This window comes from Podarcis filfolensis (assembly GCF_964270895.1).
Source record: "Podarcis filfolensis genome assembly, chromosome: 13".
In the NCBI taxonomy this organism is placed as follows: Eukaryota; Metazoa; Chordata; class Lepidosauria; order Squamata; family Lacertidae; genus Podarcis; species Podarcis filfolensis.
In genome coordinates this window covers 17,965,792-17,990,145 of record NC_139615.1, presented here as the reverse complement: position 1 = coordinate 17,990,145, position 24,354 = coordinate 17,965,792, and the positions used below count along the sequence as shown (strand labels likewise).

General features: G+C 48.2%; 1 protein-coding gene across 2 annotated transcripts; it reads left to right on the top strand.

Moving 5' to 3' along the window:
• Positions 1-621: 621 nt before the first annotated feature.
• On the top strand, positions 622-22,910 carry CYTH2 (cytohesin 2). 2 transcript variants are annotated; one of them, XM_083581997.1, is made up of 12 exons: positions 622-847; positions 4,337-4,484; positions 6,169-6,235; positions 7,051-7,169; positions 7,413-7,493; positions 8,521-8,633; positions 9,460-9,608; positions 9,944-10,055; positions 14,531-14,607; positions 15,351-15,422; positions 16,058-16,212; positions 19,195-22,910. In XM_083581997.1, exons 1-12 carry the CDS (start codon positions 829-831, stop codon positions 19,280-19,282), a joined length of 1,200 nt encoding a protein of 399 aa, XP_083438123.1. In that variant the 5' UTR covers positions 622-828; the 3' UTR covers positions 19,283-22,910. The 2 variants fall into 2 exon arrangements, with proteins under 2 accessions (XP_083438123.1, XP_083438124.1); XM_083581998.1 differs by having other exon boundaries at positions 691-784.
• The last annotated feature ends 1,444 nt before the right edge of the window (positions 22,911-24,354 follow it).

The window sequence follows — 24,354 nt, the reverse complement described above, 5'->3', positions numbered from 1 at the left end:
GACGACCAAGTGTTTTGCATGGGGAATTTGGGGCTGCAAATCCAAACCACCCCAGCCTGTAACTTATAATATGAACAATAGGCTACATTGCAGGGCTGTCGTAAACCGCTCCCCCCCCCCGCGGCCACCTATACATAATCAAACCAACCCCCGATGGGCTGGACTTGCGCTGCTGCCAGTGTGGATTTTGTGTTTCAAAACGTTTAAAAGCTACACACGCGTTATCTTTATCGCGTGAAATAAGGGCTGAGATATAAAGGGCATGACGGACTCCTCTCTCTGGCGCTGCCTTTTGTTTGGCTGTCCTACTGCATAATCAACGGTCCACGAAAAGGCTCGCGTTCTTCGTGGTTTCCCACGGATGGAAATAGCGTCGAAAGGAACCAGGAAGCGCCCTCTCAGCCATCGTGAGTTATCACTCTGCTTTCTAGGTAAGCGTATAGGGTGGGACAGCTGAAAGTCTATAGCGTCGACTGCATATCCACAGAAGAATATCGGGCGGGCTGTTAGGAGAAGTCCCAGATTTCATTGAATAGCTCCCCTGTCAATATCATCAGGGAGGTGCCTATTGGTTGAAATGGACGTGCATCCCAATTCTGAGAAAAAGCACGCCACGTCTATTGGTTCCCTCTCCGAGCTGTCAAGTGGCGTTCCGCGGGGTCTCTCTTTTCCTATTGGCTACGCCCTTCGCACGGGGCGGAACGTTCCTTTCAGTGCAGGACCAGGCTGCTGCGGGAGGAAGGCGCAGCCGTTGGGAGCCCCGAAGAAAGGAGACACGGAGAAAGTGAGGAGCTCTCATTTCTCCCCTTTAGGGGCACTCTGGCCACCATGGAGGACGGCATCTATGGTAGGGACCCCTGAGACCCGGCCACGGGGAAGCTTAAAGAAGGGCGAGGCAGGCGGAAGGGAGCATTGTGAGACCCGTCCACTAACTACAATGGGAAAAGCGGGTAGGCGGGCCGAGCCATTCTGAGCGAGAAGACTAGGGGGCGGGGCCGATCCCTTACAAAGAGGGGTGGGGCTGGGCTGAACCATACCAGTGACAGGGGGAGATGTGCGAGTGGGCCATCTCATTTTATTTAAGGGGGAGACATGAAAATTGTATGGATCTGGTGACGTGAGCCATACCCGATGTACAGCATTCGATTGTCAGGGCGGAGGTTTTTTTTTTTTAAAGGCTGTACCATTCTAGTGGTGGGGGGGGAATTGGGATGTACCATTGCTGTGAGCATCTGGGAGTACCTATTACAATGAAAGGAGGGGGCGTGTGGGTCGTACCACTTGGCTGAGTGGGGGGGGTGGCGTTAACCGGCAGAGCCATTTCGGTTGGCGGAGGAGGAAAGACTAAAAAATAAAGTTACAGTAATTTAAATAATGGTCTGTACCATTTCTCTCTTGGGGAGGAGGGGTGTCTGTGTCCCGGGGCTAAACATTCTGCGGGGGTGGAGGAATATTTGGAAAATGAGTCAGAGAGGATCTTATCTCTTGGAGGGGCTGCCTTTTATTTGCAGTGCACAGGAAGGTCAGGCATCATTATTACCAAGAACAATAAATTGATTATTTTATTTCATTTCATTTTTTTGAAGTTGCTTTGTGAGCCCAGTGCTGGATGAAAGCTCAATGTGAGCACAATTAATTAATTATTAGTGCCGCCAATTAATTGCGCTCAGGAGTTTATGTAAGTGCTCCAGAACTTGTGTCATCTCAGGTTCCCCTGCAGTGCATTTCTTTCCTCACCCCCAGCAGCTCCTGAGAGATAAGGAACATATCCTTTTCATTAAAATGAATTTAATTTAAAATTCGAAGCACAGTTTGCAAACACAGAGGGAAAAAGTGGGGAAAGCTTAGTTTTACTGCATTTAAGAATAAGAGCAACCCGATCTCAAAAGGCTATCTGTGGCATACACACCGCTATTCTGCAGAAGCTGCTGTTCCAAGTGTATCTCCCTTGCTCTGAAGGTCCTCACCAAGGCCACATCCCCGCCACACATTTATGATATATGATGCCACTTTAAATAGTCATGGCCTCCTGCAAGGGTTCTTGGGAAGTGTAGTTTGCTGATGTGCTGGGAGTTGTTAGGAAATCTCCCATAATCCCCTCACAAAGCAACAGTTCCCAGCAACTCATTCCCTCTTCACAGGGAACTCTGGTCATTGTCACTCAGCAAGGGGAATATGGAGATCTCTGGACAACTCTCAGCAACCCTTAACAAACTACACTTCCCAGGGTTGTTTGCGGGAGGCCATGGCTGTTTAAAGTAGCATCACTTTGCTTTACGTGTGTGGGGTGACTGTGACCCAAGTTAAGTGAGGCTACTCAGGAGAGCCGTCTCCTTGGTAATGGTGCCCTGGTTGTGGGGTAGCCTCTACAGAGAAGCCCGCCTGACACCTTCCTTATGGTTTCTTCAGAACTAGATGAGGGACTTTTTATCCTCCCAGGCTTTTTAAACCTGCGGTCTTGCTTTATCCCACTGCTTTCACGGTGTGTCATGCTGCAGCTTTGCTTTTAGGTCTTTCTCTGCTGGAAAGGTTTACGCTGCAGCTGTTTTTTATGATAGTTTCATTTTTATATTTGTGAGATACCCAGAGAACTACGTTATTGGGCAGCCAATATAAATAATATAAATAAGTAAATGTTTCAAAGGAAGCCATCTTGGAGGAAGCAGCTCATGCAAAGCTTACTTATTTATTTAATATCCTATCTTCCCATCAAGGGGCTTGAGGGAGCCTACCTAGTTCTCTTTCACATGCACCTATTTTCACCTTTGTAGGTAGGTTAGGCTGAGAGATACTAAGTGGCCCAAAGTCACCCAGGGAGTGACCTAGATCTCTTAGTCCTAGTGTGGCGTGTTAACCGCAACACTATGCTGTCTCATCTGAGGACAGGTAGTTTTGCCACATCTGGGTATTGGGAGTATTTGGATGATCAAGTCACACCCAACTCCAAGACTGGGAAGAGTTACTAACTTCTTTCCCTGATTATCCCTAGAGGCTGATTAGGAAGGAGACAGGCCCAGAGGGGTGAATCATGCACTGGCCAGCCCCTTTTGTGGTTTGATACTTTAGACCTACAGGCAGCAACAGGCCTTGCAACTATCTTGTGTTCAACTATCTATCTTCATATTGAAAACTGGAGGCTGAGGGAGATTCACAAGTCTGTCTCTTGATTGCTACACCACACTGTAAAACTGGAAGCACCATCACCCTCCACATCCAGATGTTTGCAGCCACTAACTCAGATCACACTTCGCTCCTCAGTCCTCACTGAATGGGAATCATTATTAATGTGATGGGGGTGGTAATAAGTTAATTGAATGTGTGTTCTCCAGTGTACAAGCTTTGTCCGATTCAGAGAATACTCTTTGAGGTTTAGGATTATTAAATCCATACATCTCTTCCTACTGAAGAAATCCCAAAGAATTTTACAGCCAAAGTAAAAAATACAATGATAAAATTGCATCAACGTTGTTTTAAAAAGATGTAACAGTAAAATATATTGTTGGTGCTGTCCGCTGCCTGGTGCTGAAACAACACATTTGCCTGGTGCTGAAACAATAACAAGGTTGGCTCCAGGCAGGTTTCCCTGGGGGGAGCATTTCATAAATGGGGGGCTGCTGCAGAAAAGGCCCATTTTCTTGTCACCATCCTCTAGACCTCCCCTGGAAGTGGCATGCAAAGAAGGGTCTGGGCAGGTTCAAATGGGGAAAAGCCATCCTTTGGACTGAGAATCCTATCTGGAAGGCTGCAGTCCTGTCTGGAAGTTAACTTACCAGTGAACTCACTGGCACTTCCAAGTAAGATTTATTTATGTGCTGCTTATATGTCAAAGGGGTTTCTGTAGGATAGGATTGTACAGTAGACAGAGAACTGGAAATCCCACCTGCTTCAGCTTTTCCCATTCACTCTGCTTCAGGGGCAGTTCTTCCTTCTTCACTAATCCCATGAACCATCTAAAGTATTAGTTACCCCTAACCTGACACATGGAACCCCCTTTCTTTGCTTTTTCTATTTCTTTACCATACTTATCTGCCTCCGACCCTATCCAGGCATTCTGATCCCTCCTACAATGAGGGATAGCGGTGGGGGGGATGGAATACACTGGCTGTGCACCCCATCGCCCTCTGCAAGTTGGGGAGAGCAGTGGGGAACCTTTCTCGACTTGCATAGGCTCCCTGCTTGATTTATAACACTGGTCTTCCAAGCTGACTCTGTGCCCATTGTATCCTCTGACTTGGTGCCCACCTCCATGCTGCAGCTTCCATTGCCACCAGCAGGGTGTGTGATCAGAATGGCTAGAATATTACACTTCTTCCCATCTTCTCTCCCCCTGCCCCAGTGCCTCCAGACCTGACGCCGGAGGAGAGGCTAGAGTTGGACAACATCCGCCGGCGGAAGCAGGAGCTCCTGGTGGAAATCCAGCGGCTGCGAGATGAGCTCAGCGAAGCCATGAATGAGGTGGAGGGGCTGGAAGCCAACGAGGGAAGGTGAGGGATTCCCTTCTTGTACAGGTGGCAGCTTGCTGGTAGAGCATCTCACTTTGGTGCTAAAGGTCCCTTGCCCCCAGTGTCTCCAGATAGGGCTGGGAAAGACTCGCTGCCTGAAGCCCTGGAGAGCTGCTGCCAGACAGTGTAGACAGTACTGAGCAAGATGGATCAATGGTCTGGCTGTATGAAGCAGGCTCCTGTGTACTTGGACATGGCCCTGCCTTGGCCACTGGTCAGAGATTCCTTAACAATATGTGGGGGGAACCTGCGACACTCCAGATCCTGCAGGACTACAACTTGCATCATCCCTGACCATCGGCAACACTGACTGAAGCTGATGGGAGTTGGAGTGCAATAACATCTGGAGGGCTGCAGTACAGAGTGTGGCCGCTTCCAGAATGTTGTTTATATCATGGTGCCAGGACAAGCCTTTCTGGCAGCAACTAACCTCATTCCTGCAGCATCTGCATTCAAGCTCAGAATGTGCTAATCCCAATACTTCCTTGCCTGCCATTCTTTGATTGCCTGGGATTTTCTTGCAACATTTAATCCATTAACCAGTTAGATTACTTCATGTTGGGGAAAACAAACTGTCAGCTGACCAAAATGATGTCCCTTAGGAATCAGGCAGCATGTATTTAAGTGTGTGTGTGTATCTGTACAAGAGGTTTTTAAAAAACTGCAGATGGCAAGCAACCATCTTAAAAGAAAGCTTTCCTCCGCTCACACGTACATCTTTGCCTCAGAAATAATTGTTTCCCCCCATATGCAAATGTGATTAAAAGCTTAGTCAATTAATCAGCCCAAACTCAGGTGATTAATGGATTAAAATGACTTTGATTAGGTTGCAGCCCTAATTGAAACCAGGAGTGGAGAAGCCTCCAGGTGTGCAGAAATACATTTACTGAGTTTCGCAAACATAAATGTATGTTTATATCATATTGAAAAGTGGTTCCTATTCATTCAAAACACTAGCCTCAATAAATACTTGTTTGTGTAGGAGGTTTCCCCTCTTCTTTTCCAACAACTGCTAGAGACCATGTTAAACTATCAGAGAAATATCCCAGAAAACCTTGGGCTACAGTGCCCTTTTCTATGCATGGTACATGATGGGGAAAATGTAGCTCCTTGTAGAGTTCCCCATAGAACCCCATGCTGACCATGCTGTGAACACATCCTGATTCCTCCCGTGTCAATGCCAGCCTCAAGTAAGAACTTCCCTTCCCTGCTTAATGAGTAACAGAGGGTAAGCAAATGAGTTCTTTGGTTCCATTTTGCCATTTACAAGTGCTTGAGAACTTCGCCACTTTTACAAGGGCTTGTGAACTGCCAGGCAGGCAGTGTTGGAAACCAGGCACTGGCTGTAATGGATCTTTGGTTGGCTGTGGCACAAGGCTGTTCTTACCACTTACTTCATTTTTCGAGAGAATGTTCAGTGTCTGCTAGTGTGCCTGTCATGGTAAAGAGTGTCACCTCTGATAATCCATCGTTCAGAGCCAGGTTGAACGCTTAGGGGTAAGCATGTGACACAGTCCTCCTGAGACTGTCAGTACCAATTTTGGAGTGCAGGTGGGAAGTAGCATGTACATTTCCCCAGAGTTTCCATTTGCTTCTAGAGGTTTGCAGCCCCTTTGTTCTTTCAAGGGCCAAAGGACTGATGGGGGCACTTCTTTGTCTTGTACAGTAAAACGCTTCAGAGAAACCGGAAGATGGGGATGGGCCGCAAGAAATTCAACATGGATCCCAAAAAAGTAGGTGGCTGGGGTGTGGGTGTGTGCATGCAGTGACTGTTTCTGGTACCAAATATATGTAGAACCTTCAGCCATCCACCTGGAACAGGCGGAACACAGTTCCCCTCCCCACCCCACCCCAGCTGTAGTGATAGTTATTGTTCTCATGCACCAGTTGGATTCTGACATTGATCAGGCATTACAGTGGGTGGGTGGGGGATAATCTCTCAGGAACTGCATGATAAGTGAGGGCAGGGCTAGAGTCACAAGTGGGATGGAATCCCTTCTCTTCCCCCCCTCCCCCCGCCACCACCTCCGCTATCTTTCTGTCGCCGCCTCCCTTTCTTTCCCCCTCTCCTGTCGTTTCCTCCCTCCTCAGTTGATTGACAGGAAATGGACACTTGACAGACGTCAGAACTGACTGCTTTTGAAATTAGGCCAAGGGGTGCAGGTTGTCTGCTTCTGTTCTGGGGTTTGTGGCATAGAAAACATGTTGCCCTTTGTAGGTTGCTGAACTACAGCTCCCATCATTCCTGGCCATTGGCCATGCTTGCAGGGACTGATGGGAGTTGGAGTCCAACAGCATCTGGAAGGCCAACTGTTCCCACCCCTGTGAAAAGGTAACTGAAACTTCTTTTCTTTTTGCTGGACGGGAGAATCGTGAATCCTGAGTTCTCTGCAATTGCCTCAGAATTGCAATTTAGTGGGTTAGGGAGCCAGTCCTCCCAAGTACTCTCTGGGAAGTATCTCTATGACTTAAATGTTTTGTTAGATTAGGGGCATGCTTGAGCTCTAGGTCCTACAGTTCTCAGCTTCTCTGTTTTGTTTTTTTGCAGGGAATCCAGTTCCTGGTGGAAAATGAACTGCTGCGCTCCACCCCCGAGGACATTGCCCGCTTCCTCTACAAAGGGGAAGGACTCAACAAGACGGCCATTGGCGACTACCTGGGCGAGCGGTGAGAAGGGTCGGGGAATGTGGGAGGAATAGCCTCAAAGAAGTGACCATTTATAACCCACCGTGGTGGTGGAGCTTTGGAGTCTCCAGGACCTGGGAAAGGATCATAGGGGTGGGGTGAGAAGTAGCTTTGCCTGGCAGAGGGAGTGTAGTCAGCAGGAGAGAAACAAGAGTGTGGGCCTTGCTGAGTGAGGTGGGTTCAAAGGGGAGGTCTTAACTGTAGCTCTCTCCCCCTTTTATTCAGGGAGGAGTTTAATATCGCAGTACTCCACGCCTTTGTCGATTTGCATGAATTTACTGACCTCAACCTTGTGCAGGCGCTCAGGTGAGTCTGGGAATCCTCAGCCCTCCTCTAGAATAGAAAGCCCTGGCTTGCTGGAATAGGTCTCCCAGCCTTTCAGCTGCAGGTTCTCGCCTTCTCCCTCCCTGTGCTGGGAGGTGGGGGGTAGGCAGGAATGCCACCAGCAAAGTGGCGTCTTCCTCAGCCAGAGATGGGCTCTCTTGGCTCTTTTCCTCTGCCTCAAAAATACATCCCAGTCTTGAAGTGTAACGGTTGCCTTCCCACAGGCACACCACGTGGCCACAAGCAAAGAAAACATGGTGGGGTCCTTGTACGCTCAGGCTATGTACACACCATACATTTAAAGCACATGACTTCCCTCAAGAATTCTTGGGGACTGTAGCTTACCCCTCACAGAGCTATGATTCCAGGCACCCTTAACAAACTACAGTTCCCAGCATTCCTTGAGGGAAGTCATGTGCTTTAAATGCATGCTGGGCATGCAGCCTTATCTATGAGAGAGAGAAAAACCTCCTGTCCAGTCACATGTCCCTCCCGTTCTCCTTGAGCACAGCTATTTTATATCCAGTACACAGAATTCCGTTAGCTGCATGTGCATAGTTCTTGTGTAAATGTGACTTTATCGGGCACCTTCATTGGAAAGCTGCTTCACCACAGGAAAGCAGCAAATGAAAGGCACCATAAGGAGGCTTTCAGGCATTTCTTTTCAACAATGTTTCCCTCCACACACACAAAAAATCAGAGTAATAGAGCTAGAAAGGGGTTAGAAAGTCATCAGTTACAACACTGTCCTGGAGGTCCGTTCTGTTATATTTGCATTAACTTGTATGACCAAAATTACAAAATATTACATACAGAGAATAAGTATAGGCGCGGTATTTACAGAGTAGGCATAAAAGCATGGAATTGTAGAGTTGGAAGGGACCACAAGGGTTGTCTAGTCCAACCTCCTGCAATGCAGGAATCTCTTTTGCCCAACGTGGGGCTCAAACCCACAACCTTGAAATCATTCTTTTCTCTGTTCATCGTCTTTCCTCTAAACCCAATCTAGGCAATTCCTGTGGAGTTTCCGACTGCCAGGAGAAGCCCAGAAAATTGACCGTATGATGGAGGCCTTTGCCCAGCGGTATTGCCTGTGCAACCCGGGAGTCTTTCAGTCCACAGGTACTGGGTTCTCTGGAAAAGGGAATGCGACACTTATCTGGTGCTGGGAATTGTGGGGCTCCTGTGTTCTCCGGGATGGAAAATAAATTCAGTTATGTTGATCACATTCAGGCAATCATATCTTGGCTTAATAAGACAAGAGAGGAACGAGCCTCCTTCACCTACCTGCCTGCTGCTGCTTTGCTCCTCTCTTTGCAAAAGCTGGGAAACAAACCAAAGCCAAACAAATGCAAACAAAGGAAACTCTGGCTGAGGGCGGAAGTAGAACCATCCGCAATTGCACTGCCTCCTCTGTATTTTGTAGGATCAGCACAGAAATCAGTCAGAAAACTGTTAGGGCTGCAGAGCAATCGGCTTTAATTGACACCACTCACAAATATTTCATAGAATTAAAGCTTTTATTACTGCAAAGTCAGAGAGTCTTGGAAGACTACTTAAAAGATTTTTCTGCCTGTGGTAGAAATTGTAACGAGATGTTCTAGATGCTGCACAGTTTTTAATTCTTATTCTTATTGCTTCATTTATATAGGTGCCCGATATAATATTGTATTTTATCATCTTCTATTTTGCTCAGATTGATGAAATGCGCTATACAAGAAACGAAGGAAGCTACAAACATGCAATTAAAAATCAGTACAAATAGTTGTTTGCGCCGATTTATTTATATATTTTGCCGCTTCAACCTAAATCAGCAGGGCCTTGGCAGGGGAGCAAGGTAGCCTGTCTGCTAGCCACCCCGCCATAAAGCAGAATTAGCTGAACAAGAAGGACGTGCCGAGGCAGGTACTGAGTTCTTTTCCTCTGTTCCTTCCCCTCCCTGCCGCAGATACCTGCTACGTCCTCTCCTTCGCGGTGATCATGCTGAACACCAGCCTCCACAATCCCAACGTCCGCGACAAGCCCACCGTTGAGAGGTTCATCACCATGAACCGCGGCATCAACGACGGAGGGGACCTGCCTGAGGAGCTGCTGCGGGTGAGAGACCTGCCGGAAGGGAAGGGGAGGGGTGTTTCAATGGGCCTGCCGCTTTGTTCTTTGGACGTTTTTCTGGGAGAGGGGGAGGCCGTCGTAGTCGTCTTCACCGCTCAGGAATTCTCCGCCTGCTTGTGAGAAGCTTTGACCTCCTTGATTTAAAAAAAAATGCCCTTCGTCGTGAGCACTTATTCTACCTGGTGTTTTGTCTTCTCTGCTGTATCTTTCGTGGTCTCGGTGCTGTGCTGAAAACACACAAACACACACCCCTTTTCTCTCTGCCTTGGGAAGGGCTGTATCCTGCCTGTAACTCCTCCCCTTCCTCCCCATCCCCCCAGAATCTGTACGACAGCATCCGCAACGAGCCCTTCAAGATCCCCGAGGACGATGGGAACGACCTGACCCACACGTTCTTTAACCCTGACCGCGAGGGCTGGCTCCTCAAGCTGGGTGAGAGGTGGCCCCCACCCCCCCACTTCCCTTTATATACTGTGGTCTCTTTCCTCCCCCCTTCCGTTCCCCGCTGCCCTTCCCCTTGCCCTCCCCCTACCACCACCGCTACCCGCTCCCCCCCGCGATCTTTGCACGTCTCTGCGCTCTCCTCTCTTCCCCCCCACCCGCCTGTTGTGTCATTTAAAGCATGACCTCTCTCTTCATCAGATCAAAGGGATCCTCCTGAAATCCACCCCAATAGCCCTTCCCCCCCCCCACCAGCAAATACATCATGACCCGTTTGGATCCACTGCTCATCGGATTGCAAGGATCGGGCGGAAACCGGGATCCTCCCTCCTCTTCCCTTCCCCCTCCCCAGCTCCTCATTGAGGTGGATCTCCTCTGAAGGATGATGAGAGGGGTCTGCTGGGATTTCGGAATCCCTCTAAAAGTAGGGAGAAGTCAGCTACTGAAATGTCTCTTAAACCTCCTCTCTGGCGTCTTAATATTTTGCCAGTGGCTGCGGATAAGTTTTCAAGCCATCCTGAAGCGCTTGAAAGTGGCCTTCTTAAGCAAAACCAAAAAAACCACCACCACTATGGGATTTACAGAATGTTGAGCCTAAATCTGGTCCCATATTCAGTGTCTGATGTTCATCTGCTCCTTAATCGTAATAAGTTCCCAGAATCGAGTTAGGGTTTACTAGTGAAATTCCCACCGGAATAACTTCTGCCAGAAAACAATCGCATCTCTGTAGTCCCAAAGCACACTGTTTCCTGGATCTGTTGCCTCGGGCAGCTTCCCAAGTACTGAACTGTCTGTGGGTGAGGTGCTCCCAAAACGGTGATGCCATTGCAGAGCTTGAATTGTAGAACATGGGTGTCGCTGTCCAAGCAGCCCTGTAATAGATGTGCAGCCACAAATGGGCAAGGATTTTGTTTCAGAGCAGCAGATGGGTCAGAAACGGGGTTCTTTATCTAAGGGGGGAAAAGGAACTTACGCCGTATCCTCACACCAGAAACAAGTAACTCAGATGGAAGACTCCAAGGCCAGGGCCTTATACGGCCCGGTGAGGCTGCAATTGGTCCTTGAGATTATTTAAGTGTCCAGAATAGGCTGCATAATGTGGCAGCTTTGCGGTGGCAAGGCATAGGAGGTGAGTTATTGGGTCCTGACTTGTGGGAGCCCCTGTTCAAGACCTCCATCCGCTGTCCTCCACAGGGGGATTGGCGTGAGGGTGGCCGTGCTTGACCCTGCTCCACTAAACTTAGAGCAGCTTGAGTGAAGGCAGACCTTCCACCTCAGCAACCTCCTGTTCAGAACAGAGGGCAACATGGAAGCCAAGTTTCATTACCACCACATCCTCCTTTCTGCCCTTGATGGGGGTGGGGGGGGTGTCACCAGTATAATACGGTTGCCCATTGGCTGCCCTTGGCTTAGAGGCCAGCCAATCGAGAGCAAAGAAAAGAAGTGTTAGGAGGCCGAATCAGCACGGCTTCAAGATGGAGGCACCTGAAGAAAGCAGTGTTATTTTTCGGAACCCCCTCGCTCCCCACACAAAAGTGGGGAGCATAATGTACACACCTTTTTTTAAAAAAAAAAAAAAGAGGAAGTGGACTTGGAACCCTGATCCCTGGCCTGGTTAAGATGTCAATATCCACCACAGCTTTTCCACAGCTCCCTGCGGAGGCTGATGTTTTGGAAAAGCATTCCTACAATCGCTAATGCCAACCTCATCTACACTTTTAGCAGTAGGGTTTCTTGTGACGTGCCAGAGTTTAGGGGTCTACGTTATTTAGCCAAGTGACGCCCATCACCTTACATCCACCCCAATAAAATTTTAAACCCTTCCTCCCTGTGCCTGCCCCTCCCACCCCACTCCTGATGCCCCCAAATGCCTGTGTCTGTGTCGGAGGATTTTTGATTTGACCATGTACTTCTACCTTATGTTGATGTAACTTGTTCTCCTTTCTCTCTTTCTCTCTCCTTCTCTTCCTCTCTCTCTCTTGCTCTCTCTCTCTCTCTCTTTCTCACCCCCATTCTCTCTATCCTGACTCCCCGGTCCCCACCTCTCTTTCTCCCCTCTTTCCCCACCACTGCTGCCCTGACCCCCCTCTCTCCTCCACCGTCCCACGGCGCGGACTACATTTGTTCCACTGTCTGAATTCTGCCCCCCAACCCAGGAGGTAGGTGAGAAGAGGGGGGCATGTTTGCTTCGCCGCCGAGAGCTGGTTTGCCTGGTGCTCTTTGGAGGGGAGGCGGGGGGGGTTGGAAATGAATTGTGCTGGGTGCTCAGGGACAGAATCAGTGGGCTAGGAATGGAAGACTAAATATGGAACTTGGCTTCCTTTGCTGACTGGAAGGGGTACACATCTTCAGCCGGTCGATCAGGAGGACCCACAAATGGGTCACAGCATGACCTAAAGCAGGTTTCAGTCGTGGTATCCTGACAGAGAGAGGGTGACCAGATGCAGTGGAGGACAGGTATACCATACCTTTTAATACGGTGTTTCTCAAACTTGGGTCCCCAGCTGTTGATGGACTACAACACCCATCATCCCTGGCTACTGGTCCTGCTAGCTAGGGATGGTGGAAGTTGTAGTCCAACAACAGCCGGGGACTTAAGTTTGAGAAACACCGTTAGCTTGAGGATCTTAGGTAATAATTTGGAAATGAAGCTGCCAATATCATAAAGGCTTCGTATAAATCTGTGCTTCGGCTGCCCTTAGAAGGCTGGGTGGAATTCAAGTCGCTGCACCTCAGAAAGTATATTATGGTGCTGAGAAAGGGCAGCTCTAATTTTCAAGTACTATTGTGCTCGTGTCCCAAAGGCCCCACTAGCGCAACATCCTGGCCTGATAACAGCAGAACTCCTGTTATGTACTTGTTGCAGAAGATGACAGTGTGCAACCTGCAAGCGCAGAAGCAAAACACCCACAGCTGGGGAACAAGAGCAAGAGAGAGCTGTGGCTTTCAGGCCCCGTTCAAGGGCTCCCCAGCGGCATCTGATTGGCCATGGTGGAAAAGCAGGGTGGGGGGTCAGATGGCCTCCAATAGCACGCTTCTGAGGGTCCATAAGAGGGAAGGAATATCTGCAACCCATAGCCTAACCCATGAAGGCATAGGAGAAAGCAAGGGAAATTGAGAAATTTCACACACACCCAGTTTTTCAGAAACAAATAGGGGTGGGGAAATGGAAGGGCAATTTTTCCAGGCCTTCACATCCCTAGCTGAAATACCCTCTTCGTAACTGTTAAAAGCAGAGCAGCCCTCCCCACTCTTGCATCTGGTCACCCTAGAGAGAAGCAGGAAAGAGGGAGGTGTTTATTAAAAAGAAAAATAAGAATACAACGGAGAGTGGGTCTCATGTTGACAGGGGGCCCTGAATCTGAAAGACAGAGGACTACTATCTTAATGGGTAAGGTGGGAGGAGCAGAATGAAGGGGAGTGTGTGTTTGTTTTGGATCGAAATGGGGAGCTTAAAAGAGGATGAACTGCATTTTTTCCAAAATCAACGTCCCCCCAAGGGCTGAAACATTTGCCCCGTGGCATATATGAGACACCTCCAACTAGACGTGCACACATGCAGGCGTATTCACCTTGCCTGAAGCCAGGAGTGTCTGTTGGCTTTGTGGAAGCATCCGGGAGTAAGAATTTGGGGATAAGTCTGAGCTTTGTAGAAGTAGTTGGCCTTCAAGCCTGTAGCAACCGCTTGCCTTGCATGCTGAAACTGGTGGCGGTTCCCTGGAGGTCCATATCATCGGGAGTCCTTTTACTGAATACGTGAAGTGGTGTTTATTCAGGAAAACCAGCAAAATCTGCCTCCCATAGAGGTTGAAAACGCATTGGAAGCATCCTAAGCTGGCAAGTCCTCTCCCTCCTCTCCCGGAAGAACCTTGCCTAGAGGCAGAAATGCCTTTTTCAAATTGCAGCTCTGTTTTCTTTTTGAAGGGGGGTGGGAGGGGTCCCCACAAGGCTAGTCCTGCCCCCCCAGTTGCAAAACAGCAGGACATAACCTGCTGGGAGGCTGCCTTAGAGGATGCTGAACGGGACACAAGCCCTCCACTGGTCACTTTCGTCTCAAAGTAGCCTGCTGGGATACCCAGTGCTTGCAAAGCAAAACCCACACAAGAACGAAAGAGAGAATATACTCCACAGACTCCCATTCTACAGGAACTTCCTCCCACACTTGCAGTTGTGCTTTGTGGTTACTTTGAGTGTTTGTTGCCAGTTTCCTTCTTCCCGCCCTGGGGTGCCATTTTCAGATTCCCCTTTGTCGTTTGCCTCCCCTCGTCAGCTTTTTGTTTGTTTATTTTGTTTCCTTTTCTTTTCACACTTCTGCTGAATCTTTTTCGTTGCGTCGGCTCTGTCCGTAAGCATGGCTTCCCACCCCCCCCCCGAGGCTCCACGAGTGGGGAAGGGTTAAGTGGCAGAAAGAAAATGCATCAATGCGAGCACAAATCCCTCCCCCCTCCCTCCTCTTTTGCTTTCAGGAGGGCGAGTGAAGACGTGGAAGAGACGCTGGTTCATCTTGACTGACAACTGCCTCTATTACTTTGAATACACAACAGTTAGTATGGTTTCTCTCCCCGCCTGCTCCCATCCCATGCTCCCACCCTTAACCAGCAACCTGGCACCCAAGAGCCCCAGCCCAGGGCGGTATCTGCCGCCCAAGAGTCCCAAATGGCCAGGGTCGGGAGGAACAGCCACCGAGGGCACTGGAGTAAGCTGCCTTATACTGAATCAGACCTTGTGGTCCACCTAGTTCACTGTTGTCTACAGTGATTGGCAGGGGCTCTCCGGGGTCTCAGATAGGGGACATTCCCAGCTCTGCCCTGGAGATAACCAGGGAATGAACCCGAGGCCTTCTGCCTGCAAAGCAGATAAATGCTCTGCAGCTGAACTTTGGCCATTCCCAAACCCAGAGCACGGCAGCTCCTCCAGAGTTCTTTGCTTGGGGCAGAGAGGGTAGGACACGGGGAATAGTCCTGCAAGTTCAGCCCTGTCTGGGTCAGCAGAACCTGCAACAAACACACCATCCTTCACCCACCCACCCCCCAAAAAAGCTTGGCCACAAATAAAAGAACGGGAGTTCCATCTGGCATGCCAAGACCAAGTGCTACAGTGTTGAAGAAGGTGCCAGCCCTGCTTGTTTGCAGCAGTGGCAGAGAACTGAAGCTGCCCTGAGGTCTGAGCTGCACCCTTCCCCCAAGTCTTCTTGGATCAGGCCCTTGTCCTCTCCATCCCTTCCCAGCTCACGTTTCAGACACCTTCCATTTCAGCTCCATCTCTCTCTCTTCGATCCTCTGACAGGACAAGGAACCAAGAGGAATTATCCCTCTGGAGAACCTGAGCATTCGGGAAGTGGAAGACCCTCGGAAACCAGTGAGTTGGCACTGCCTTATGCTGTTTTTGCATCTTGGCTGTGGTTCTTTTATTGGATGCCCCTTGAAAATCAGCATAACTACTGGGTTGCAGCATTGCAATTGTTATTCATTCCTCTTCTGTCATATTCCAAAAGATTCCTATAAATTTCATGCATTTAAGCTACATTAGGAATTATCCCAGGAACTGCACTAAGACATCGCCAAATACATTCCTAGAAATTTCCAACACTCCTTTTATATGACACTCAAGTTATTTAAGAATCCTATGTGGTTTTCATTATTATTTTTCAACTCTTATTAATTTAACGATGTTACCAAATTGCTGCTTTAACTTTTCCTTTGTTTGGTGGGGGAGGAATTTCCATTCTGCCCTTCTGCTGTCACAGAAAATGGTGAGGAGCTCTTAATAGTAACAGCAGCAATTTTTGAAAACACAAAATGTTAATCCCATGATGTTTTCCTGCCCACTTGCTGGTTGCGAGATCCCGTGCGGTCAGCCTCCCCACCTGCCTTCTTCCTCCTGTGTCCTCTTTCTGAACCGCTGGAGAGGCACAGGGGGTGAGGCTGCTCACAGACACCTGCCATTCTCAGGGACTTATCTCTCTCTCTCTCCTCCCTTTTCTTTGTTATTAGAATTGCTTTGAGCTCTACATTCCCAACAACAAGGGCCAGCTTATCAAAGCCTGCAAGACGGAGGCAGACGGGCGCGTGGTCGAGGGGAACCACATGGTCTACCGCATTTCGGCGCCAACGCAGGAGGAGAAGGATGAATGGATCAAATCCATCAAGTGAGGATAAGGCACCATTCCATTGTGGGGGGGGGGTCCTGGGAATCCTACCCCCATCAACAGCATTTTCTTCCTGCATCTCTAGCCAAGGAATGGAGAACCTGTGGTCCTCTAGAGGTTGCTGGACATGCAACTACCATCACTCCTGGTCATTGGCTATGCTGGCTGGGGCTGATGAGAGCTGAGCATCCAGAGATACCTGGAGGGGGCCATAGGTTCTGCAACCCTTCTTAAGACCTTAGATACCACACTCACTTCCAGAAAATTTGACACACCTCCTTCAGATTTCTAGACCTCACTTATCCTAGGGCATCTCTCTTTAGGCTCCCCAGGCTCATCCTTAACCTCAACCTGAAATATACCTTGATCTTTTAATTCAGCCTTTTGGAGAGCTGCTTTAATTTAAAAATACATTTGGGGACCAATTTTTCCCCATTTTTTTCTCTTTTTTTACTATTTGTTTTTATTTCTTTATTTATTAGACTCATCTCTCGCCCTTCATAAGATCTCAGGGCGGTTCACAAGGTAAAAATATAAGGTAAAAGTACAAATAAATAGTTGAAACAAAAACAACCCAACAATACCCCCCCCAAAATAAACACATTTAAAAGGCTATGTGGTGATCACACAGGGTCCCCGGACGTTTGACGGTCTATTGATCCCTGTGCCACCACTGTGATTTCCTCCTCGCTGCCACCAACCAGTTTCTCTCGGGTACACATGGAGTCCAGACAGTTGTTAACATTAACAAATAATCAAGTTTATTTTATAAGCATGAACAAGTTTATGGTTTCAGTTAATTTTTCTTGTCAGTTTCTTAATCTTAGTTTCTTTACTGACCTATACGTTCCTAACAACTTCAGACTGATTATACCAACTGTCATCTGACTCCACCTAACAGTTCTCTCACTCTCTCACATTAAAACTAGACCAACCCACAGACTTATCCTCCCTCTTCCTTCTCCAACTCCCAACTAACTTCCAAAAAACTCCCAACTCTAACTCCTCCCCTTGGGTTCCCACTGGCCAATCACTTCACACTCATTTAACCCTTTCCTTATGACCCACCTTTAACCCTTTCCTTATGACCCACAGGCTATAAATATTAATCAGGCCTGGTTGAAGAGGAACGTTTTCGCCGGGTGCCTAAAGATATATAATGAAGGTGCCAGGTGAACCTCCCCGGTATTTATATGCTGCTGCAACCCACCTTAGATCAGGCTGCAACATAGGTCCCAAGACATTTGAATATATATCTTCCTTGTCCAGTTTTTTACTTTCCAGCTTTTTCAGGGCACATCTGGACATGCTGGTTTACAAGATGCCTTTTCCCTAAGAAAGCCTGATGCTCAGGGGAGGCAAAGCTGCTGCAGATCTTACCTTCCCAGCAAGCGTAGGCAAGCTACCTTATACTGAATCAGACCATTGGTCTATCTAGCTCTGTACTGCCTGCACTGACTGGCAGCAGCTCTCCAGGGTTTCAGGCAGAGAGTCTCTCCCAGCCCTATCTGGAGTTGCCAGGAATTGAACCCGACACCTTCTGCATGCAAAGCAGAGGCTCTGCCACTGAGCTGCGGCCCTTCTGCAAGGATTCCTAGGAGTTGATGGGCAGGGAGGGAGAAGGCCATCGCAGGTGAGCAAGTTAGAACTGGTACATTTCGGGGAGACCCTGGGGCTATGAACCTAGAGCTTCTCCCAAGGCTGGCACATTCATTTAAATTTCCTTTGCTCATTTCCCCCCAGCCATTGAGTTCGGGAATCGGACAAAGCTTTTAAATGATGGTTAAACTATTTTTTTCTCAGATGAAAATGAAATTAAAAGCATCTCCCTCAGAAATCTGACCTGCAGCGGCATTGCAGGAAAACTTGGGGTTGATCGGATGAAAAATTAAGTAGATTTGTCAGTTTGAGAAAGGTTGTGTTAAGAGTGTAGCCGTGACACCTCCTTTCTTAAGAGGGTGGGTGGTGTAACAGCTGCGGTCAGAGTGTGATGCGGCTGCGGAGATTAGGTATGATGCATTAGCTGTTTTGGAAATAGTGACCCAGATTGTGAGTCACCCATTCTAAACCTTACTCGGAAAACCCCCCAACTTCACAGGCTCCCTTTCTCATTACACTAAAGATTTCTCAAAATGTTCCTCTTTTGCTCTGACCACAACAAACATAATTTCTCTTTTTTCCCTTCCCCCCACCCCAGCTTTCTACTCCTTTTAAGCAAATGTTTCTATACTATTACTATGTAACTTAGGTCAATCCCATGTTACTAGCTGCAGACCACTGACCTGGAGCAGATACAGTGACTCTCTGGCCCTCCAGAAGTTGCTGAATTACAGTTCCCATCAGCTGCAGCAAGCAGGGCCAGTGGCCAGCGTTGATGGAGTTGCAATTTCAGCAACATCTAGAGAGTCAAAGGTCCGTCAGGCCTAGCCTAGAGAATCCAGGAATCCTGGCTCTCCGGACTTCCTTATTTCCTCTGTTGAATCACAGTCCTCTCCCAAGAAGGGAATAGACCAAAAGTCTTGCATCCTAGCTGTGGCAGGGACCATTCCTACCATCAGGAGCAGGTGCGCAGTTTCCTGCTTCTCCCTGCTTTCCCCAAATGATACATGTCCGGCCTGTGTTCTGATTTCCACCCCCCACCCCCTGCTTAAGTGTTTATCATGCTTACCTTGTCAAAGATCCATATGCTACCTAATTTTGTTCCTTATGGGCTGTATGGAATGCAAGCAAGGAGACAGACAGGTTGCTGGCAGCAGACCAAGGCTGGGGCAGTGCTTGGTTCTTCCTGATGAACCAGACTCCACCAATCCCAGAACTCCTTGATCCATCCAAAACACGGTGTGCTGTGCCACACCAGCTGGGACAGAGCAGAGTGCCATGCAATGCCAGAGGTTTTCCCCCCATGCACACACATCCCTCCTGACCTGGCAACTCCCTGATTGGTGGCTGACCTGTCCCCATTCCTCCCTTTGCCCCTCCCAGGGCTGCTGTGAGCGTGGATCCGTTTTACGAGATGCTGGCCGCCCGCAAGAAGCGGATCTCGGTGAAGCAGAAGCAGGAGCAGGCATGAAGCGGGGGTCCTCCTGCCCCTCCTCTTCCTCCCTCCCTGCGCTCTACCTTCCTGCATCCCCTCTAGGACCTGCCGACAAACCCACCTGCCTTGAGCTCCATGAAACCAACCAGCCAACCCCTTGCCCCCTTTTCCTTTGAATCGTTGGACCACCACGCAACTCTGCCAGCCTGATGGCATGCCAGCACACCCAACGCCCTCTGCCCGCCTTCCCCTAGTTCACATCTCCAGAGCTTCCACTTGGCCTTTTGGGATTTGCCTACGGGGGCATGAACTTTGTCTGCGCCAGGGACTCTGCAAGAGTCTGAAGAGGGCCTTCCTGTTTGGTGGGGGCAGCGTCTCCCTCTCTGAGCGGTTTCTGGTCTTAGGCCCCCCAACAGACTCAGGCAGATGCCTTTGAAGCCCCCTCTGCAGCTTGACCCCACCTGGACTTCGAGGGCGACACGCTGGGACTACATTAAGGGAAGGTTTCCCACCTGATTGGACCTTCAGTCTATACCTGTTTATACTTCCCCAGTTTAGAGCCAGTCTACATACTCAAAATAATAAGGAGATGGGAAAGCTCTCTCAGGACTGTACCACTTCAGAATGCAGGTGGGAAATTGCACGTTTCCCCTGGCCAACTGCATACAAACAGCACCCTGCACACTTAAGCAGAGCATGTGCCAGAGTAAGCTAGTGTGTCTCTCTGATACGCTAGTTTTCTCTGTAGGGGGAAGTTTTTTTATTTTTGTTTTTACTGCAGGGGAATATTCGGTCCCCTGATTTCCCCCACCTGCATTCTAGTGCTGGTACAGTCCCGGGAGAGCTGTTCCACACCCATTTCCCTGAAGGTGTAGGCCACCCCTTAGAGTCTGTTGCCAAACCAGCTACACTGTGTCTCCCCGTATTCCGGCTCAGAGCCTCTAGTAAGTACCAAGGGCTGTACTGCTACACCCCGTTAAGTTGGCATTTGCTTTGCGAAAGGAGGTGAACATAACTGACAGCCACGAGGGGGAAGCAGAGAGCCAGACAGACCAATGCGCACACTGACACAATTTCAAACACTACCCAGTTCCTCTACAGCAGGAATAGCCAGCACATTTGTGTGACTTGACAGCTCTTGATTCTTCACAGCCAGGGGACAGGGTCGGAAGAAACCTTCAGTCCCTCTTTATTGCCGTCACTGCCATTTCCAAGAAACTGAGCTGCTACTCACAAACCTTTGCAGAGGCAACTGGACCACTGTCTGCGAAATCAGTTCTGCTTTTCCCCACTCCAAAGTCCTTCTCTGTTCAAAGACTTTGATGCTCAAAGACTACCATCAAGAAATCTGGGGCTTCCCTGTCCCAAATGTCTCCATACCTTTGAAAGAGGAATCTGATAGGGAACTTTGACTTCAGACCAGCGATCTCTGTAAGAAGGCATCTCCTGTGCTGAGACGACACAGTGGAAGTGGTTGATGCCAAAGTTCTGCCTGGAATGAACTGAAATTTGAAGCAACACCCTCTTCTCCTTCTCTTTCTCTCCCCCACCCCACCCCACCCCAATCCCATCCCTCCCTAAACAGTTTACTTCAAGGTTAGGACTCCTGTCTAAAACCAAAAGGCTCTTCCATAACGCAAAACAGATGAGCATTCCTTGAACACACTTTGACCTCTCGTGGCTGAAAAAATCCGGATGATTCAATGTTGGATATTCCCCACCTTCCCCAATACCTGCCGCAGGAAGTCAAACCCAAATAAGTAGTTGATGAGGTCAGAGGCCAGGATGTGATGTTTCCATATAAATTAACCCGGAGTAAAAGAGAGTGACCTTTTGAATGTGCTGAAGATCTAGCTTCTACAGCTAACCAGATAAAGCTCTAAATTATTGGGTGGGACATTGTACCTCCACGTCCCACAACTCTCTTAACTAGAAATCTCGTCTTCCACCACTTAACTTGCCTCAGGCAAACCCTTGGGTATGGCAGCTGGGGTCCTGCAGGACTTATTACGGTCCTGAGGCGTGATTGCTAGAGCCACGTGAAGCGCTTTTCAACTAAAGTTTATAAACTCCTTTGCGAAGACCTGGTGAGATTTGCTGCAAAGTGCTTGTAAGCCTGCAAAGGTCTTTGACTGCAACAGGAGTGTGGCCTTGTCTTTTTCTGCTGTGAGCATTTTAAACTTCCCATTACCCGCAAGCCAGGGATGAAGTGCATTTTTTTAGGACAGCGGCCATTTTAAATCCTTGAAACATAGGTAAATCTGGTTTGAGGCATCCTGGATTTAAAAGGGATGTAGTTTGGTCTCAGTCACAGTGAGATCCACTCTTTCCGTATGGAAGAAAGGCAAAAGGATTCAAGGCAGGACAAGGAAAAGAAAACGGTTTGGTATTAATTTTCAGTTAATATGGGTGTGTGAGAGGGAGAGCTATTCCGTTTGGGTGTAACTGACATGGTAAGGACCAAGTTTAATTAGAACTTATAGAAATTATGTGTCATTGACTGTCTGAATCGGGTCACTTGATATTAAAGATGGCAAACCAGCCGTCTTTATTCTCTCAATTCAACTTTTCCAAATTTATGGGAAGCATATATTTACAATTATTCTGCTGAACAGGCCATTCCCCTTGCGCAATTAAATTATTTCATTGCTCCCAAAGCGCCTGGAAATTTTGATCCTAGCAGCTGTCATCAGTCACCCATTCTTCCCCGAAATCCTAGAAGCCTGTATTCTATACTACTAGAACCCAATTCTAGGAAATTCCAAGTTTACAGCCCTTTTCCTGTTAGATCTCACTGCCTTACCATAGTCCCCTTTTAGTTCTGAGAAAAACTCCTGACTTTAAATGTGCCTGCATTGAAGGGGCACATTTTTCTAAATGCAAATATCAGCTACTCTGGAATGGGGTGCTGATAATTAATCAGGATTGCAGCAGGCAGGGAGGGGGAGTTTTGACACATCACCTGGCAAAAAATTGTGCCTCCCAAGCTGCTGTTTGCATTCAGATGGCAGCTCCTATTGCACATTTTAATGAGCATGACTGCAGCAAGAAAAGGAAAATATTCAATTCCTCCTCCTGCCCTACTGTGATCTTAATAATTATTCGCCACAATCACCATGGCTGTTTGCATTTTTTAAAGAGTGCATATTAATTATAAAGGTGCATTTAATGTCACTGATAGTTTGGCTCTGAGTCCCAGTTTTTCTCTCTGGCCATTTGTGGCTAGTTTTCTCTCCAGCATCACGTGCAGACAGCTGCTCTCTCTTCCCCACCTTCATCCCGCCTCCAAATCATCTCATTTTTTGACTTTTACAAGAAGCTATTCACATGGTAGCTCTGGCAACGTCCAGAATTGGTGCAATTGAAAGATGAGGACTAGTTCTACAGCAATATCAATGGTAAAATTTTACTCTTACCACCCCTCCCATGGCAAACTTCTCATTGTGGATTTGTATACCTGTGTTGCTGGAGTGGGGGCAATATAGCAGCCCCCACCTGTTCCAGAATAAGAAAGAAAGAAAAGTGGGCATTTTTTCTTGTTTTTAAATCCATTTCCTTTTATGATGACAATGTCTCTTTTTTAAAAAAGAAAAAAACCTGTTAATTATTATTTAAATTTTAATGTATGCATCGTTGGATGATATGTAAACACTGCAGACTTGTCTATATGTTGCAGGAGTCTTTATTATTAGTATTAACTGAACCTGAAAGAGCCAAGATGGAGCAATTGCACACAGTTGGGGGGAAACTGAATCATTTTTCCCAATCTGGGGAACAGTGAGTGCAGCTAAATGTGGGCTGGACTGGGGGACCTGTGGCCCCACAGGATATCATTGGGTTTCACCTCTCGTCAGCCTCTGCCAGCATTGCCAACGGTCTAGAGATGATGGGGGTTGGAAGTCCAGCAACATCATGGTTTACCACCCTTGAATCAAAGGTTGAGAGAACAAGGTCTTCCTTTGGCATCTGAGAAAGTAAGCTGGTTTTGGGGGCCCAGCAAATGTACAACCTCACCCCCTCTCCAGTGTAGTGATTGGTGAGCTCCACTCTCTTCCCCATTCCCCAAAAAATGGGGAATACAGTGGTACCTTGGGTTACATACGCTTCAGGTTACAGACTCTGCTAACCCAGAAATAGTGCTTCGGGTTAAGAACTTTGCTACAGGATGAGAACAGAAATCATGCTCTGGCAGCGCGGCAGCAGCAGGAGGCCCCATTAGCTAAAGCGGTGCTTCAGGTTAAGAACAGTTTCAGGTTAAGAACGGACCTCCGGAACAAATTAAGTACTTAACCCGAGGTACCACTGTAGCTCATCTTATTTCCAAATCCCAATTTGGAGTGAGTCTCCTATGTATCAACCCAGTCCTCTTCACCACACCCATCCACTGATCTCTTCCCTCCATCCTCTCTTATGAAGACTGGTGCTTCGAAGTACTCCAGTAGCAACAAATGGGGAGAAAGGAGGAAAATCTCTCATACCTCCCTGCCTCTGAGAAACAGCCTTTCCAGGGTTTACTTTCAGCCAGATGTTGGCCCTCTGCATAGCAACGCATCAGGCAAAAGGATGGGGGACTTTCACAGAGCACCAGCTCTGTGCAATATGGTTCAAGGGTGTAGCCCATGAGTGGGGACAGGGATTCCTCTCGGGATCAGATTAAACTTTCTCCAGCTCAATTGAAAATCTGAGCCAGAGAAGAACCATGTGTACTGCTCACTTTGTATTTGAGCTGAGCCTTTTGGGTCCAGGCATTGTATTGATTTGGGAAAGCAAAAGGGAAAATGTCAGATAATATCTAGGGTGGGCATCAACTACAGCTCCTGAGACCAGCTTGCTGTGGAGAAGCGGAAGCAAGATACTGCCATTCTCCCCACCCCCTGCCCTGCTTCCTGGAGCCAGACTAGATCTCTCTATTGGCCTCGGGGTCACTAATGCATCCTTCCTGAGGCTATTAATACTTTGCTGCTCTGCTGACCTTGCATGTCCATCCCACAGCTGAGGGGCCAGATCTGGCCTGAGCCACTGCTAATGAGATCAAGAACAAGTGAATGACCTGCCTGGACACGAGCCAAAGCAATGCTGAAATCACTTTTCTCCAAATGAAATTCTCA

Bases quoted from the DNA above. Each gene is read 5' to 3' on its own strand.
- CYTH2 (XM_083581997.1), top strand. The intron at 8,634-9,459 runs GTACTGGGTTCT...TCCCTGCCGCAG, and splicing joins GGGAGTCTTTCAGTCCACAG to ATACCTGCTACGTCCTCTCC. The intron at 9,609-9,943 runs GTGAGAGACCTG...CCATCCCCCCAG, and splicing joins TGCCTGAGGAGCTGCTGCGG to AATCTGTACGACAGCATCCG.